The sequence below is a fragment of a genome, unplaced genomic scaffold (assembly GCF_019419815.1).
Source record: "Pyrus x bretschneideri cultivar Hongxiangsu unplaced genomic scaffold, Pyrus_bretschneideri_v1 Contig7, whole genome shotgun sequence".
NCBI classification, from domain to species: domain Eukaryota; kingdom Viridiplantae; phylum Streptophyta; class Magnoliopsida; order Rosales; family Rosaceae; genus Pyrus; species Pyrus x bretschneideri.
The window spans coordinates 9375676-9393153 of record NW_025999809.1 but is presented as its reverse complement, the minus strand read 5'-3'; the positions used below and the strand labels follow the sequence as shown (position 1 = coordinate 9393153).

Below are 17478 nucleotides of genomic sequence, written 5' to 3'. Positions count from 1 at the left end.
TTATGGACGAAAATTTATGTAAGTGACGTATTGTCCAAAGATTTTAAGTTTGAGTAATTAACCGTAATTTTTCTAGGGGTGGTGCTATCTGTATTTCTTTTTTTACGTCTCGTACATTCTCTATTAGTTTATGTTATTTGATCATTTCTAATTCATTTGATTCGATGATAAAAAATTAAACAACATGTGTAAAAGATAAAAAAAAAAAAATTATGTTAATAGCATCAACTTTTTGCACGTACATGTGATAAATTAAAGATGCACAAATCCATTCTTTTATGCATGCTCACTTTTATTAGAGAAAATCACTCAATATTTGGATGACCCGACCCAACTTGGATTTGGGTGGACTAAAACAACAACCTTTGGTCCAGGGCCCAGCCCAGTTTAATAGAATACCTTAAGATTTGAAGGCACATGGGACGTCCAATCTTCCGAATGAGGATCCTCTCCGGATCAAAGAGCATCTCGGAATCTTCCAATTATGTACGGTATTGTATATTATAAGGTCAGTTTTCGTCAGAGATTTTTTATATTTAATTTTAAATAAAAAATTTATAATGATTTTTAACTGTACAATGTATAATGAACAGACGTGATTGAAAAATTCTGAACAAAAAGAATCCGAATGCTCATTCAATCTTCTGAATGAGGATCCTCACTCCAATCTTCCAACATTTTGCCTGCGCCACAGCGCCACCTCAGCAACCCGGATACCAACGGTTTTGGTAGGGACTCGTGACCATTTCCATTAAGCCCTCCACCGTTTCGACACTTCCACTACCCTCCCTCCTTTTCTGCGCTAAACAACACAAAACACACACCAGCTTCAAAGTTGCTTTTCTCTGCAAAACCACGGCAGGAGGTACTACAAGATCTCACCCCTTCAACTTTTTCAGCTTTATTTTTGTGCCTTTTTTTTCGAAACACTGATCAGATTATGAATTCGGGCTCTTCAGATCTTCCTGGGTTTTACTATGATGGGAAAAGAACAGGTACTTCCCACTCAAAGGCCCCATCCCTGCTGTCGTCGTATGATTGCTTCTGCTTCTTCCAGCGCTCGGACGCCGGCCAGGGTACGCTGGTTGTTCTGCATTTGAACTTTGAACCCAAATTTTGTCCTTTTCCAGGTTTGCATGTTGTTAGGAGTTTTTCCTGTTTCAAAGTTTGTATCTTTGTTGTCTTTACTGTTTTTAAGCTTGGCATTGCTCTGGATGTTTCTATTTTTTATGGGTTGTCACTTGAATTTATGTTTTGTTGCTACTTGTGTTTTGGTTGGGGAGTTCACTTTTGTGTTCCAATTGCTTTGTTGAAGCTTTTTAGTTACGTATAGTGAGTTTTTCATGGTATACTAATGAGAGGTTACTTACAATTGTGATTAGAATCAAGCTAGTTCGCAAAAATTTATGGCTTGCTGAGAATTTTGTGTATTTAGTATTTACACCTTAAAGTTAGAGAATTGCTATTAGCACTCCAAAATGGTATGCCAAGAATTTCATGTCATACTGGATGACTATTTTGGTTTGTCAACTGCAGCTCCCATATTAGGACTTTGATAAATGGAGTGGTTAGCGGAGTAAAATCTGTTGGTGTTTAATGAGTGCGATAGCCGCAAGATCATGTGCTTGTAATGATAATTTCCTTTGCTTTGGTTAGCATATTAATGACCTTAATCATAGATTTGTGTCCACTGTTGTAAGGTTGCAATTAAACTAGTGATTTTCTAGGCAGGCATCCCGTTTATTTTATGTATTTTGCATCGTTTTACGTGTTGAACACATAGATGCAAAGTAGTTGTTTCTTCTCTGAGATTACCATGGCTTCTTATTCTCTGTTTTGTTATGCTTTTATATCGGTGATTTACATAATTGTCAAAATACTTGACACTGGCTCTAATTCATATTGTTGTAGGCAAACAACTCATGTAGGCGAACAAGTGTAAGCACTTCTAAGATGCTTCAGGCCAGGGAGTTATGCGGTAATCTCATTCTTTCTGGAGGTGTAACTTCAATGAGGAATTCCAAAAGGCGCAAGCATGCCATCCTGTGGTATGTTAATATAGGCCTTCAGTTTAAGATTTTAAAGTTAAGTTTACCAATTACCACGTTATGATTTCCACCAATTTGTTTCCAGGTTTTACTTTCAGCTTGATTAGTGCCCTAATTCATACTGAAATTTTTTTTTGTTCTTTTTTTTATATTACGAATAGTATATCGTTATTAGACGTAATAGCATACATTTAATTTTCAAAATTTTACTGTAAGCCTCTGTGGGTCTCTATTTGGCATGCAGGGCCAAGTTTAGAATCCAGCAACATATAGGTTGCAGCAGGAAACTTGCAACGTATAGGTTACAGCAGGAAACTTGCAACAAATGACGGCAGGAAATTGTAATTTTGTTTTATTTAGGTGTTCTATGAATTGCAGGTTTGGAAGTATCAGGAAACAAAAGAGTTAAGTGATGATGCTATGGGGCGGATTCGCATGAATTGCAGGTTTGGAAGTATTAGCATCTTTTCTTATGCTGCGTAAGTTATGGTTAAATGGGTAAACGGTTATGGGTATGGATACAACTGTTTATGCAATTACCCAACGGGTAAACAGTTATGTGGGTGTGAACATAAACAGTTATGGGTAAATAACCACAGTTACCCACCTGTCATAACCGTTGCCCATCCCTATGCGTAACACAGGCATTTAGATATGTAACACTTGACAATCATTAATAAGAACATGAATGTTTTTAACGGTCCTTGCTTGAGCTGAATTCATTGTCATCTATACATTCCCCTGTTCCTCTCAACACATCAGATATCTAGCAATCAACTAAAATTTTGCATTCCATGACTAGAGGTCCAATTTTTTTAAAGAAAAAGAACTGGGTTGATGCCTGGGTAGTAAGTAACCTCAGGGAAAAGGCGAAAGCATCTAGATATGGTTTTTTTTCTAAGGTTGCTGCTGCAACGATTTTGGTCAATGTCATTCTGATTAGTTCTTGTTTTTCCAGGTGAAGCTTTACCACCAACGGCTAATCCAAAGAGGAGCTGTACAATCTTACGAGGTGCATGTGAATTCCGATACTCGTTTGCTGCTTGGAGTTGACCCATCTGAGAGATTTGTCATGTCAGGTGAATATTATTGCTTATGCAATTTATTTTGGGCAAGTTCTAGCCTTTGACGTTTTCTTATATATTTTTCTTTTAGGCCGAGAGGACCGCAATTTACGACTTTGGAGTATTAAGTCTGGTAAACTGCTTTTCGAGGATAAATTCTGTAACACAATCCCCTCAACCGTGTGCTGGCGAAGAGCTGAAAGTACGTACTCTTTACTTCTCTTGTGCTCTCATTCTTCGTGCCATTCTCCCCATTTTATTGACCTCTAATTTTCTTCTAATCCGTAGGGTTTAAGGGAGATCAGGATGACAGGCCAAATTAGGAATGCCTTGATTCCAAAAGTGATGGTTTGGATCACAGGAATGACTGTTTTACATGCACTGACAAGTGTGAAGGGTGGAAAAATGCTCTCACGAAAATTTTACAAATGTGCAAAGCTTGGGATTTCTTTCTACAGTGATGCTCGAGTGTAGCAAACTTAATGCTCACCATGCCGAAGGCATTTATGGGCTCAAACGCAAAGCAACGCTACTGTGAGGAGAAATAAGAAGGCGCGATTGTTGGTCTTTGCCTTCCGAGGAGTTTTGTTTTTATTTCCTTAGTAAAGATACAAACAGGTGGATAGTGAGTCTGAAAATAGTACTTGTGTCGAGGTCTGTATCTCAGTTGTTTAAGAGTATTTACCGCACACTTAGGCCAAAGTTTGAATCCTCACTCTTTGCCTTTGGTCTCCCTTAACACCAAGTGTAACAAAGAAAGTACTTCATAAAATGATTGTGAAATTTAGTAAAGTGACAATGGTAATTATCATTATTTTTCTGAATTGTCTATTTTAGAACCAAGGAATTAAACTGTGACTATTCAATGTTCATTTCGTGTTTATAGCTCTGTATAATGAGAGATTCTCTCGCAATCATTTTATAGTCTAAATGGTGTCAACAACTAATTAATATTTGTCACTTGCAAAAAAGTGAACCACTCGCTTAATTTGATGAAATGTTTGCAAGAGAGAACCTTTTTTTGTCATGTATTAAAAAAGTAAAGCACTCGTTTACTTTGGTGGAATGGTTGCAAGAGAGAACCTTTTCGGTAGAAAGACCATAGGGCAGGGATGACTTGCCAACTCAAAGATGGAAAAATCACCCACCAAAGTAACACCAGCAGTCAAGTCATCCAATAAAGAGATGAAAAGAATTGCTTGTCTCCTTTGAAAGAAGGAATTGCTTGTAATAAAGAAAGGTAAGAAAAGACTTTGATGACTTTGATCAAAGGAGACGACCAATTCTTTTCATCTCTTTATTGGATGACTCGACTGCTGGTGTTATCTTTGGTGGGTGATTTTTCTATCTGTCTTTTATACCCAAGATTTTTGCATAGGGCAGGGGTACACACACACATACATATATATATATATATATATATATATATATATAAGTGTATATATAGGGTAAGGGTTGCTTGAGTCTTGGACACAAAAGTTTTCTTATTAAAGTGATAAAAAATGTGATAATTAAGAACTCACTCAAAATCAAAAGTGAAGGCAGAATTATGCTTTGATTCCAAAGGGGAACCGCCGAATCTTTCTCCTCTAGACAATGACACTATCTCAGAGAGAGAGAGAGAGAGAGAGAGATGGGAAGAATCATTAGGAAACAATTATGTGTCTTTGTCTGACTTAAGCATGCTTTCTCAAAGGGTTCTTTAGGATGATGGAATATACCATTGCAGATATTTTCCCACATTCCATTATATATTTCTCGTTCACATATATAAAATAGCCAAATGACAAAAAGAGATTAAGAGATCATCTGCATTGCACAGAGAAATAGAACTAAGCCCAACCATATCCATCCATTGAACAAATTTAGAATTGATTAATTTTTGAGTAGTTTTGATGGAAGAGCAAGGAGATTTGAACTTAGAATTACCTCGTCTAACATTTCGTTCAAAGGTAACAATAAACTGATAGTTAAATGATAATTTATGAGTAGTTAGTTCAAACTTGAGATCTCGTAGTGGTTCATCACATAAAAACAAATATGAAAAAAAAATGAAGTTTCATATGTAACATGGACCACATGCATGACCACATTTTATGAAATTTTGAGCAACATGCAGAGTTTGGTCAATCTTTTCCATGATTATTGAAGATCATGTAACCTTATTGCCAAAGTGCCAAGCAGCTTCACTCACAAGAGCAGTTCCACCGTGGGAAAGGCACCCCCAGGTTATTCACTATTTAATCTATCTAGTGAACAGTAACTGCCCTTAATGAATAGTAACAGCCATTTGAATCTCGACCCCTACACTGAATAGCCCTGACAATAGGCAAAAAATATTAATATTTTATTTATTTATAAGATAATACAAAATAATTTAATTTGTAATTTCGGATAAGATTTTTAATCGTTTTCGTTGCGCCACGTGTCATTATCCGAAAAGACAATTATTGGTGATGGATTTCGAGAAGATTTTTATCCAATGTTGTCGTGCCACGTGTCGTTACCTTTTCAGAATAGTTGATGATAGATTTCTAATAATATTTTTAACCAATCACGTTGCGTCACGTGTCACAATTTGTTTACAATCTTTGAGAATAAATTTTGATCAGATTTTTAACGAATGACGGTATGCCATGTGGCATTATCTACAACTAATCTTTTTTGAATCCTCCATATAATCCACCATCCATCCTCAGAAATCTCACACCAATTTTCTGAAGATCTCTATCATTATTCATATTTTCTACTCCCTTTTTCACCAAAATCAAAATATGTATCATTATTCATAGTTTCTGCTTCTTTCTTACAATGTCTTCTTCTTCAAGGATGATGTGGGAAATCGATCAGTAAGAGGAAGAATTGTTTAACGAATTAGAAGGAATGTTCAATCTCCAAGTGGCCCAAAATGAGAGAGAAGAGGATGAGGAACGTAAAAGGAGAGATGACGAAGTAAGAATAGGCAGAGCCTCACATTCCGTTGAGTCATCCAAGCTGTGGGTTAGATCTGCAGGCCAGCCATTTTGGAAACCTTGATAAAAGCAAGCAACGACGAGGTATAGAATTCTTAGACGATTATTTTGTCTGTAATAATGCATTCCCTGATATGTACTTTAGACATCGTTTTAGATGGAACGACATTTGTTCAACAAAATCATAATTGATGTTTGCAACCATGATTCTTACTTTGTGCAAAAGAATGATGCTTTTGGTGTTATGGGTCTCATTCCTGAGCAAAAAGTTATTGCTGCTTTGCAGATGCTTGCATATGGAGCATCCGCAGGCCAAGTGGATGAGATAGTGAGGATGAGGAAATCAACCATTCTTGAGTCCCTGATGAGGTTTTGCAGAGCAATCGAATCTATCTACACCGCAGAGTACCTTCGGAAACCTACTGACATGGACTTGAAAAGGCTTCTGAAAAAGGGTGAAATGCGAGGTTTTCTTAGGATGATTGGAATCATCGACTGTATACACTGGACCTGGAAAAACTGTCCAAGTGTATGGCAAGGCGCGCTTATGGGGACAGAAAATGAGCAAAAAGTATAATTTTGGAGATGGTGGCATCTTTTGATACATGGATTTGGCACGCATTTTTCGGGGTTCCGGGAGCTCAAAATGACCTCAATGTCCTTCCCCAATCCCCAGTGTTCAACGATGTCCTGCAAGGAAATGCACCAAAAGTCACATATTGGGTCAACGGACATAAGTACGATGGACCATACTACCTAATAGACGGCATTTACCCAAGGTGGTCAACATTTGTCAAAACAGTGTCACATCTGCAAAGTTCAAAGGAAAAACGTTTTGCAAGCTGTCAAGAGGGGTGCATGAAGGATGTGGAGCGTGGTTTTGATATCCTCCAAGCTCGATGGGCGATTGTCAGGGGTGCTGCCAAAATGTTTGATGTAGAGTCACTTCGATCCATCATGATGACGTGTCTCATTCTTCACAACATGATTGTGGAAAATGAGTACGATTATGATGCCGTTGATGAATATGAGCCAAACATGATGAATAATTCCAGAACATAAATAAATTGTGCTCATGATGCCACCGAAGAACCTGTGCAACACGAGCCATTAGAAAGGGATGGACGTTACAATGAAAGGCTCATTCAACGATATACTGCGCTTCAAAGGCCATATATGCACAGTGCCCGGCAAATTGACTTGATAGAGCACCAGTGGGAATTGAAACAAGCTCAAGATACTTAAGTTCATTTAGTGTGTTTGTTTTTATTTGGTATATTTATTTAATTTTATTTGGTGTGTTTTTTTTTAGTTCATTTAGTGAGTTTTTTTTTTTTATATATATTATTTGGTATGTTTATGTAATTTTATTTGATGTGTTTATGTCATTTGAATAAAAATTCTCTTAGTATAAATAAATTACCAAATTAAATAAATTTACTCTCACTTTAAATAAAGTACTAAATTCAATAAATTGGAATCAACACAAAGTACTCTATTCAATAAATAATAAATTACAACTCGAAGTGTTTGGAAAATTATGAGCGCTGATTACAAAAAGTACTCTATTCATCACCACTTAACCAATTTGTGGTGCTAGGATGATCTCCTCTCTAGCCTTTTTAGCCTCAAATTTCACCATTTCCCGCACCAAAATCAATTCACCTTGGCGAGCAAGTTCTTCCATATACTTTGCATAATCATTCTTGGAAGCACTCCCTTTTCTCTTTGAAGCCTTCTTACCTTGAGGCCTAATTGGATAACGGGTCGACCCCGACGCTTGTTCAGGGGGGTGTTTCGGGCACTTCTTCTGCGTTATTTTCATGAACATGCGAGGCATGATCGAGTGTAGAGTGTAGAGGGGTGCTGTTCATGAAAAATTCTGGATCGACAGACACAACTCTGAATTTAGGACAATCTTTGACAATATTCCAACATTCCCACTGGTTGAATGATTTGTTTTTGCTTTTGGCTTTGACATTATACCAAGCTTGTGCTTGAAATTCCTACACAATGCAGGAGAAGAAATAATTATAATGAAAGTAGGTAACAAATAAATAATACAAACAAATAATTATAATGAAAGTAGGCAACAAATAAATAATACAAACAAATAATTATAATCAAAGTAGCTAACAAATAAATAATACAAACAAATAATTATAATGTAAATTTGGGTATTGTACAAACAAATAAATAATATATTGTTACCTGATCCGCTAAATTTTCCTCACTTCGAAGATTACTACTAGCTTGTGCCAAAACGTCTCTCCACATACTAAATGATTGGCTAATTATCTTCCAACTACTGAACATCGATTCTTTGGTTCTTTTCCCACCAATTTTCTCAAGAAAATTGGTATGAATAAGACTCCACATTTCTTGCAATTGCATCTCATTACCTGCAAGAGAATCATGAGTAACTTCAATCCAGCTAGTACACAACGCAACATCTTCAACAAGTGTCCAATTCGTACCTGCACCAGTAGTCATTTTGTTGAAAAAAATTGGATTGAAACTTTGAGAGAAAAATAGGAATGTGGTTGAAAGTAGTTGCGAAAATATGAAATTATGGTGTAAAATAGAAGATAATGAGAAGGTATTTATAGAAAAGTAAAATCATTTTTTTTAATTTTTCAAAATTTTTTCTTCTGATTTTTATTAATTTTTTACATTTTTTTAAAATTTTTATTCACATAATTAATCTCTGCTGTCGGATTAAAAAAATTTTGAATTCCAACACTCCAGATTGTGCCACGTGGCACAATGATAATATTTCAGAAATTTAAACTTAATTTATAAAGCCGAATAACGTGGACCGTTGATCTCAGATCCAACGACTGAAATTAATGATAGTTTGAATTTTTTTTCGTTGGAAATCCAACGGACAAGGATCTACCACGTGTCATCCAACGGTAACATTGTGCAACCTGAGCCGTCGGCCGCAACATATGAAACTTGTCGAGGACGTGCCCCTAGGCGCGCTTGTAATGCACGTGCCTAACTAAAAAAATATTAAAACCGGGCTGGCATCGCCCTGACGTCAGCGTTGCATCATACCCACCTTGGACTCTCGGACCAGCAACTCTCGCAGGGCCTGTTGCTTAGGCCGCTCATGCGCCATAGCCGGGATATGATGGAGGGTGTTGCTCGGGCTACTGCCCATTGTTTTGGGGCTTGTTATTGGGGCTACTCCACACGGTGAAGTTGCTCTAAGCAAACGAGAGCAAGTAGAAGAGGAGAACTGCATGAGGTGCGTGACAATGAAAACCACCCTTTCATGGTTTTGGTTCAGCAGCTTCGGCTTTTAAAAGGAAAAGACTATCAGAGACTAATAAAGGGTATCGATGTAGTTCCAATAAAGCAACAAGGGTTATTTAGGGATATTACCCTAAACTTAAGGAGAAACCTTACTTCGTTCTTCACCATTGCTTTGGATGCCAGGTCTGTGTAACTTTACACGCAAAACAATGGGGGTTTTGGGGAGTGAGGATCCGGATGATCTTTCAATTACATTTATTTATCGTATATCATGTGATCAGTTTTTGTCAGGTAGTATTTATATTCAATTTTAAATAAAAAAATTTACAGTAATTTATAATCGCACAATGTACGACAAACGGATGTAATTAGAGAATCTCTAAAATCCCCACAAAAAGGATCTGAGGTTTTGGGGACCTTTACTTTCCTTTTAATTTTCCCTTTAATTATTGCATATATTTGCAGTGAAGTCTAGTCTCTCAAATAAAAGCCTCAAACCCCATCGCAATTTGTGAATCATTATGTCCCTCCTCTGTGTTTATCCACAACAGGGGAACAAAATAGTTATGTGTAGCTAGCTCTAGCGAATAAAATGACATATAATCCACTCACATAAGCATTCTCAAAAGGCAAAAACCAATTATTTTTTCTTACCTTTTTTCTCTTTTGACAACTGATACAAAGCAAAAAAGCAAACCCCACATCAGCTGCCTCAACTACAAACATGCTTGTATTTTTTTTTTCAAAAAAGAAAAGGGAAAACCCAAAAAAAAATTCTTCAAATAAGAAACATTTTGTCCTAGTCCTATGTAGTTCATTCCATATTCATTCTTCCAATTAGTAATCGATGATGGTTGCTTCATCCTAGTGTTATTTATTATTATATGCATGAATCCATTCGAAGCGGGAAAAGAGCAAAATACTAATAATTATTTGATAGGCAACGCTAGATTACGTTTTTGAACAATAATTAATCAACCACATTTCTTTTATTATGTACATCCAAAAGAAAAGGGAATGTGGGTGGCAAGAGAGAAGACAATTGTGCAGAAAACAAAAATAGCTTAATGATGATGACCATGAAGACCATTACTACTTGAATATGATCATATACATCCTACTTATAATGGCAAAATGATTGTCTGAAAGTTCCAAATATCTAACATATGCTATGGAATAAATTAAAAATAACATATGATCATTAAGCTATAATGACATTACAGCAGCGACATATAAATTAAATGGCAGAAAAGACAGGCCACAAAGAAGGAGAAAATCACAGACTATATGCTCTTTGTTTTTATTAAATTTCTTTCTCTTGATCATATATATCTACTTTGATCACGTTTGTTATGCTAGCTTCCTCAATATTACTCCTCACCTATTTGAAATGGGATTCGGACCACTTGGAACTTCATGTGCACCGGCTCTGAACATGTTTTCTTTCCATGGGATTGGCTGCCTCCCACGACGAATCCGAAACTCTAGTCCTCTCCTTCGTGCCGATTCGCCTGTAAACTCGTGATCATCCTTTGAATTGATGATGCCGTGTGACGGTCTTCTTGTAGAAGATTCCACAATAGCATTTTTCTTAGTGATGACTCCAACTCCAAGTGATCTCGAGGAAGTACTACTGATAGTTGGGATTGGCAAGCTATGCTTCTTTTGAGCCACGGTGATTTGAAATGTGATGAGAAGAAAGAAGAGGAGGGTTGTAATAGTGGTGGTAGATGATTTTGCATTACTAGCCATGCAAGACGATTTTTTGCTTGTATTCAAATCATTCAGCAAGTTCTAGAGTTGGCAGCTTCTAGGTTGGTGATGAAATGAAGGTTTGGATTTGTAGACTAATGCTGCTCATAGCTCAAGATGGAAAAGAAAAAGAAATGGTACAAGATTTGAAATCCTTGTAGGGTTTATATCTGTGAAAGTTTAAATGAGAGAGAGACCTAACAAACAAAGGATGGTGTATCCACACACTTCTTTTTATCTTCCACACACACCTCTTAATTTTTGACTATCGAGTTGAATAAATTAAAGATGATAAAAGAACATAAATTAACATAGAATGTGTGGAAAGTAAAAAGAGGTATGTGAATAGCACCGTCCAAAATAAAAAGGGGAAAGCAAGATGTTTGTGGACTACTTTCCCATGTCTTTGAGGATGATTCATTTCTTTAAGAAATGAACAAATAAACAAAACAAAACATCAAATGTAATCTTTCTGGCTTCTGCATTACAACATATTCATTTCAATATATATTATACATAAATATAGATAACTAAAAGTATGATTTAACTCATAGTTTATGAAGTTTAAGATAAATTAAAAATGAATTTGGATTAGATGTAAGATGTTATTAACGGGACAGTTTGCTTTTTCTTTTATTTGCCTGATAAAGGGACAGTTTGCTTGGTTTGACCTTTCTGACACAGTGAGGGCGCGCCTGCAAACAACCCCATAGTTCCTTGGGAAGAGGACAAAATAGAGCCCACAGAGCATGAGTCAGAGACTCAGAAATGCTTGCTAAACCCTAGAGGATAAAGGTGTCAAAGATTGCTTGTTATTTAGGTCGAGGATGATTCAATTAATACAGAGCCCTTCTTTTCTTTTCTTTTATTGCATTTTTTTTCAAGAACCATATAAAGTTTCTCATACTGTGACCACTACCCAGCCAATAGGAGAAGGAAAAAAGGAAAATAAAAAACAGGCCTTGCGAGACTAAAGAGCCTCTTTCTCATAAACCCATTGTTTGTCCATCAAATTAGGGTTTGGGTCGTCTTGTAAGCTACATGTGATAATGATAGAAGGTTGGATTATCTCGCAGACTCAATTTGTTGAGGATTTTGAGTTGTAATCGAAGTGTGTTGCAATCGAGGAGAGCGGGAAGACAACATTTGAAACTGGCTTGGCTGCTGACCGGGCTTATCAGCCAAATATATCAAATGAGGTTGTTTTATTTTAGTCTTTTAATGCATGAGAAGATTTGACCGCTTGTGTATAGTTATCTACCTATATATCAATCTTTCTAAATATATGATCGAGGGACTAGAGATATAAAACAAACCAAATACACTTAATTAAGTTCTTCTTTCTTGAGATATGCTAAGCACAATATCTTGTAGAGAGAGAAGAAAGGACATTGAACATGAGCGAACAAATGATTAAATTCATTTATATCATATGGTTAATTAAGCAAAACATGGTAAGCATTTGAGACTGTTTCTTATTATAATTAAAGGTCTTAATAAGAGTTGACAAAGTTGCAATTGGTTCGAATTTCGCCTTCATTTTGACCCGTGAGGACTTGAACGTTCCCTAGTTTGGCCATGGATATTCCAAACTGGTAGTGGAAGACTGACGGCTGGGAAGCAAAAGCACTGACAAGAGATTTAGTCCTTGGATCAGAATACAACATTTGATCTGTGGATAAAAGTCCCATATTCTTCTGCAGATTCATGTAGTATGCAGTGTCAAATTTATGTGGAGTTACAGCATCAAGATCAGCATAGTCTGATGCCCATCTACATTTTCTTTCCAAATAGCTCAAGTACTGCGCATCAAGGGATGGATCAGGTTTGCCAGTTCCACTGAAGTTAAAGAGCCTGTGTTGTACGGATTCACATGAAGACCTTCCTATGGTGTGTGCCCCTACAGATGAAAACCTTTTATGTCAATAAAAGCAACCAGATTTTTGTTCGAGTTGTAGGAAAACTTAGCATTTTTTGTTATCACACAAATTTGAATATTATGTTGTCAGACTGTCAATCTAAATTCTTAGTATTAGGTTTGGTTCATGTTTTAATGTGTTGTCCAAAGTAATAGTGTGGCAATAAAACATGTATGTAATGTGAGGTCTAAATTGACAGTGTGACAACATAACATGTTAAATTAATTGAATGAAAATACATATGTGATTGAAATGCAAGCGGACTAGATGGTTCACCTGAGAGAACAACCAAGTCAACCACATTCAAGCCCTGTGATTGAAAATTCTCAAGTAAACTAGTTATGTCTTCGTGACCCATGGGAACCATCTCAGTTTCCTTAGCAATCGAAACTCTTCCATCTTTCCTCCCATAGGGGACTGCCCAATATGGACCTCCAACTTGAACAGTAGCATCTCTTGCAGCCGCAGTCAAAATGTCTGCACAAGAAACTATTTTTGGGCACTTCTTCTCAACCTCTGCCTTGATATCATCAATCACTTCAAACCCTCTCAGTGTCTTGCTGGCCTTGCCTTCCCTCTCACTTCCTTCATGGTTTAATAAGATGGAGGCATCACATCCCTACATGTGTTTCAATTCATTATAATTGTGATTAAAAGAAATCAAATACCAAGCTTCAAAAAACTAATGTAATAATTTAGAGACACAAAATTGACTACATTACTAATCCATTCTTCAAATAATATTATGAGTCATGTACAACATATACATACATAAAATGTTGGGGTGCCAACCTCTATTAAAGGCGATGATCAATAATGTGGTTAGTTTTCTGTGTCTAAGTAGAATTAGTTGATAATTAATATATAATATGAAGGTTAAGTCATATTCTTACCCTGATGGCACAGTCATGGAAGTGCAACCTCATGACGGCAGCTGCTAGGCTGTAATCCTCCTTAAGCCATTGCTTCACCTTCCTACTGATAATACCTTCAAGGTCTGGACAACTCTTGTGATAGTAGGAATTGGAAAGAAACTCTCCAAAGGGCAAGTCGTCTGATATTGTTGGAAGTGTTAGAGTTAGAGTTGTGGCTCCCTCCCAGGACTCATCTGTTTCTTCATCATGGCGATCGTGATTGTGTTCTGGGTAAGATGAAGAAGCATTTAATTGAACAACAAGAAGAAGAACTAAGAGCAAGGAAACTATGGAATTCATATTTCTTTTGCAGAAGTGTACAGACTATATGCCCAAGGTTGAAAAACTACGCTAGCTGCTTTGCCTTCCAATGAAAGCGTGTTGACAAACTTTGTATGTATGTGTGTGTGTGTATATATATATTGCATATGGTATTGGTGATTAGAGGATCAAATTGGAACAACAATTAGGTTAATCATTAATTAGTTGAGGACTACGTGGGAAACACCCCCTGCAAATGGAGATGACATGCTAGCATGTATGTAGAGCTTGACAATGATTGCTTTAATTATTTAGTTTGAAAAACATTGACTTTCACAAAACCTAATGCAATAATATTTCTTCATTGTTCAATGAACTAATGTGATGCCGCGTGTCAGCATGATATGGTTTCATCCTGATACATATGATTTTTATTGGATTTTGAGACGATTTTTAACTACAATTAGAATTTTCACTTTTACTAGCTGTTTTCTTTCAAAATAAGGAAAAGTTCGGTAACTCTTTCACAAACCAATATTCTAAACTAGGATGATTTATAAAAAGTAAAATAAAAGAATTTGAACTTGAATGTAACGGGATGGAAACATTATCATAACTCATATGTGCAAAGTTATGTGTTCTTAAGATTAAATAAAATAAAGCCTGCACAAATTGGTAGTAAATCGGTTTGCACTTCAGGCTGAAAAGAAAGTTGGCCTCCACATAGAGTAAGTTGGGTCACAAAACCTAAGCCCAATTATGGCTTCAAATGAATTAACTCAAAGTTTTTAGGGCCAAACCCGTTCAAACCAAGGTCCAAGAATCATTGTGCTCCAACGACAAAATTTTCAGATCCATTTCTGTCAAAATTAAAAAAATATATATTAAAAATGAGTTTGAAAGCAAAGAAAAAAAATATTGATAGAAAAGGTTTGACAAGAAAAGATAAGATAAAAACTAAGTTAATGTTAGCTAAAGTGCTCCAGTTAGCTCTTTCTTGAAGGGCAGGGATCACGTTTTTGGTCCGTCGTCTCCATATTACTCACAAATCGCAGAGGCAAAGGGTTAAAACTTGGGTTTGTCTAATTACTTTTTTTGCACCGTTTACACATTAAACCTCTTTTGCACTGTTTACATATTAAGTGGTTGGAGCCCCACATCGGGGAATAGTGTGATGACACCCTACTTTATAGGAGTTACATTAAACTTTATGATTGCCAAGCCTAGTAGCGTGAGCTTATGATTAAGTTGGGCATTAAAGTGATTGATTGTATGATGAGATTAAGTCAAAACCCAAGCTTTGAAGGTAATTTAAGGGCACCATACCAACTATGTGTAGGTAAGCAAATCACTATGATCAATTGAGATGAATTTAGCTTGCAGATGAAGACCAATGCCCAGAAAATCACCGTGGAATCCAAAACTTTGCATATCTTGAACTCTTAACTCGAAATGTTACGCTATAGGGTAGGCCAACTTACTCTTAACTCGGAATGAACATTTTTGTTGACGCCCCATCCACTATGGGTAGGTGGCAACAAAAAAACAAATCGACATATAAAGGGAGTTTTAATGAAAAGCCCATGATACTGTTTACTTTAACGAAAAACCACATTTTTACACTAAAAAGTCAAATCTGGTACTATTCATTTTACCCTTTATTTTGTCTTTATCATTAAAACTCAAAGTTTTCAAATCATTTTCATTAGTTTTCCTTATAATAAATTAGCCTTGTAGGTGAAGAAGACCCTAATCCCACAGGGTGGCGACCTTCCCTTGGCGTTTGGCCCAACCCCTCGTCCATAACACTTTTTGTTTTGCCTTACTATGACCCCAAATTTCTTAAGTTGGTGAGTATCACAGTTACCTAGCACAATTCATGAAATGCTTATGATGTTAAAATCCCATTGTTTATGGTTAAATTAACCAAATATATTGGCACTAATAGCATAAAAAAGTTGCAGAAAAAACTGTTCATTTGTTGCGATAAAATTGAGAAAGATCAAATCCAATATTGAATGCTCGAAAAGTTTCGAGTGGTGTTGAGATTCTCTCCGAATCTCACACTGTGGAGTTTATGGACTTAGCAATATGGATCGTTCAAGAGAGAGATATTTGGACATTGGAGAAAGATTGTGTGTGAGGTGCAGGCAGCACAATTCATTAAATGCTTTTGATCATGTTAAAACCACATTGTTTATGGTTAAATTAACCAATTATATTGCCACTAATATCATAAAAAAGTTGCAGAAAAACTGTTCAATTGTTGAGGTATAAGTAAGATAGATCCAATCCAATATGGAACGCTCGAAAGTGTGGAGTGATGTCGGGATTTATGGATTGAGATTCTCTCTGGATTTTACACTTCAGACCCTACAGATTGAGCAATACAGACTGTTTAAAAGAAAGATATATAGGTTTTGGAAAGAGAGATTGTTTATGAAGTGAGTCAATGAGATGAGCTAATAAGAACCACAAAATTTAAATTAAACGATCCAGATTAATCAATTGGGCTCCAGAGTATGATCGAGAGAATCTCAATCCGGGATTTATGTACGTTTGAAGTAGAACAAAAGCTAAGCTCAATCAGACAAAGCTAAGCTCGTCTACTTCAAATCCTTAAAATAATGATATAAGTCCCTTTATCATGCATGTTCATACTTACCCCTCATTTGTTCCATCCTCATCATTTGACATTTAATTTGCATGTCAAATATTTTCACATAAATTTGCAAAAGGCTTGAAAGTTTGAATCATGTTACCAGAAAGTAGACTTCAACGGATGCTTGCAATTATACAAGCAATGAAGCAATGCACAATTTTGGCAATACAACATTCTAAAATGAGGTATAGGCGTATTTTTTTTTTTCTGAACTTGCAAGGAGCTGCTAATTTCTCCATGAACTTTAATTCTATCCTCCTAAACTTTTATAATTGGCCAATTTCTTCTTGAATTTTAGTTTTAGCCAATTACCCCTTTGAACTTTTATAATTAACCAATTTTTCCCCTCAACTGTAATTTCCCCTTAAACCCTAAAATTCAAACAAAAAGTGTAAAGAGTGAACTTGCAAAAGAGAAGAGAAAAAGAGAAACAATATGTTGTCCACATTAGCGATGAAATCACCTTTTTGCAATTATAAAATTAAAGTTTGGGGGAAATTGCCAATTATAAAAGTTTAGGAGGTAATCTGCTAAAATTAGAGTTCATGGAGAAATTGGCCAATTATAAAGTTAAGTGGGAAAATTGGCAATTATAAAAGTTCAGGAGCAATCAGCTAAAATTAAA

General features: G+C 36.1%; 1 protein-coding gene and 1 long non-coding RNA gene across 3 annotated transcripts; one reads left to right on the top strand and one right to left on the bottom strand.

The window, feature by feature from the left end:
- The first annotated feature begins 674 nt into the window (after positions 1–674).
- LOC125472586 lies at positions 675–3923 on the top strand. 2 transcript variants are annotated; one of them, XR_007254502.1, is made up of 7 exons: positions 678–865; positions 960–1130; positions 1929–2048; positions 2293–2494; positions 3007–3127; positions 3204–3314; positions 3401–3923. It is a non-coding gene; the product is annotated as an uncharacterized LOC125472586 (long non-coding RNA). The 2 variants fall into 2 exon arrangements; XR_007254501.1 differs by having other exon boundaries at positions 675–865; positions 1929–2494.
- An 8666-nt stretch (positions 3924–12589) lies between these two features.
- LOC103958063 (peroxidase 7-like) lies at positions 12590–14268 on the bottom strand. Its single transcript, XM_009370286.2, has 3 exons — positions 13910–14268; positions 13293–13635; positions 12590–12997 (listed from the first exon to the last, which is right to left on the bottom strand). Exons 1-3 carry the CDS (start codon positions 14228–14230, stop codon positions 12591–12593), a joined length of 1071 nt encoding a protein of 356 aa, XP_009368561.2. The 5' UTR covers positions 14231–14268; the 3' UTR covers position 12590.
- Positions 14269–17478: the final 3210 nt, after the last annotated feature.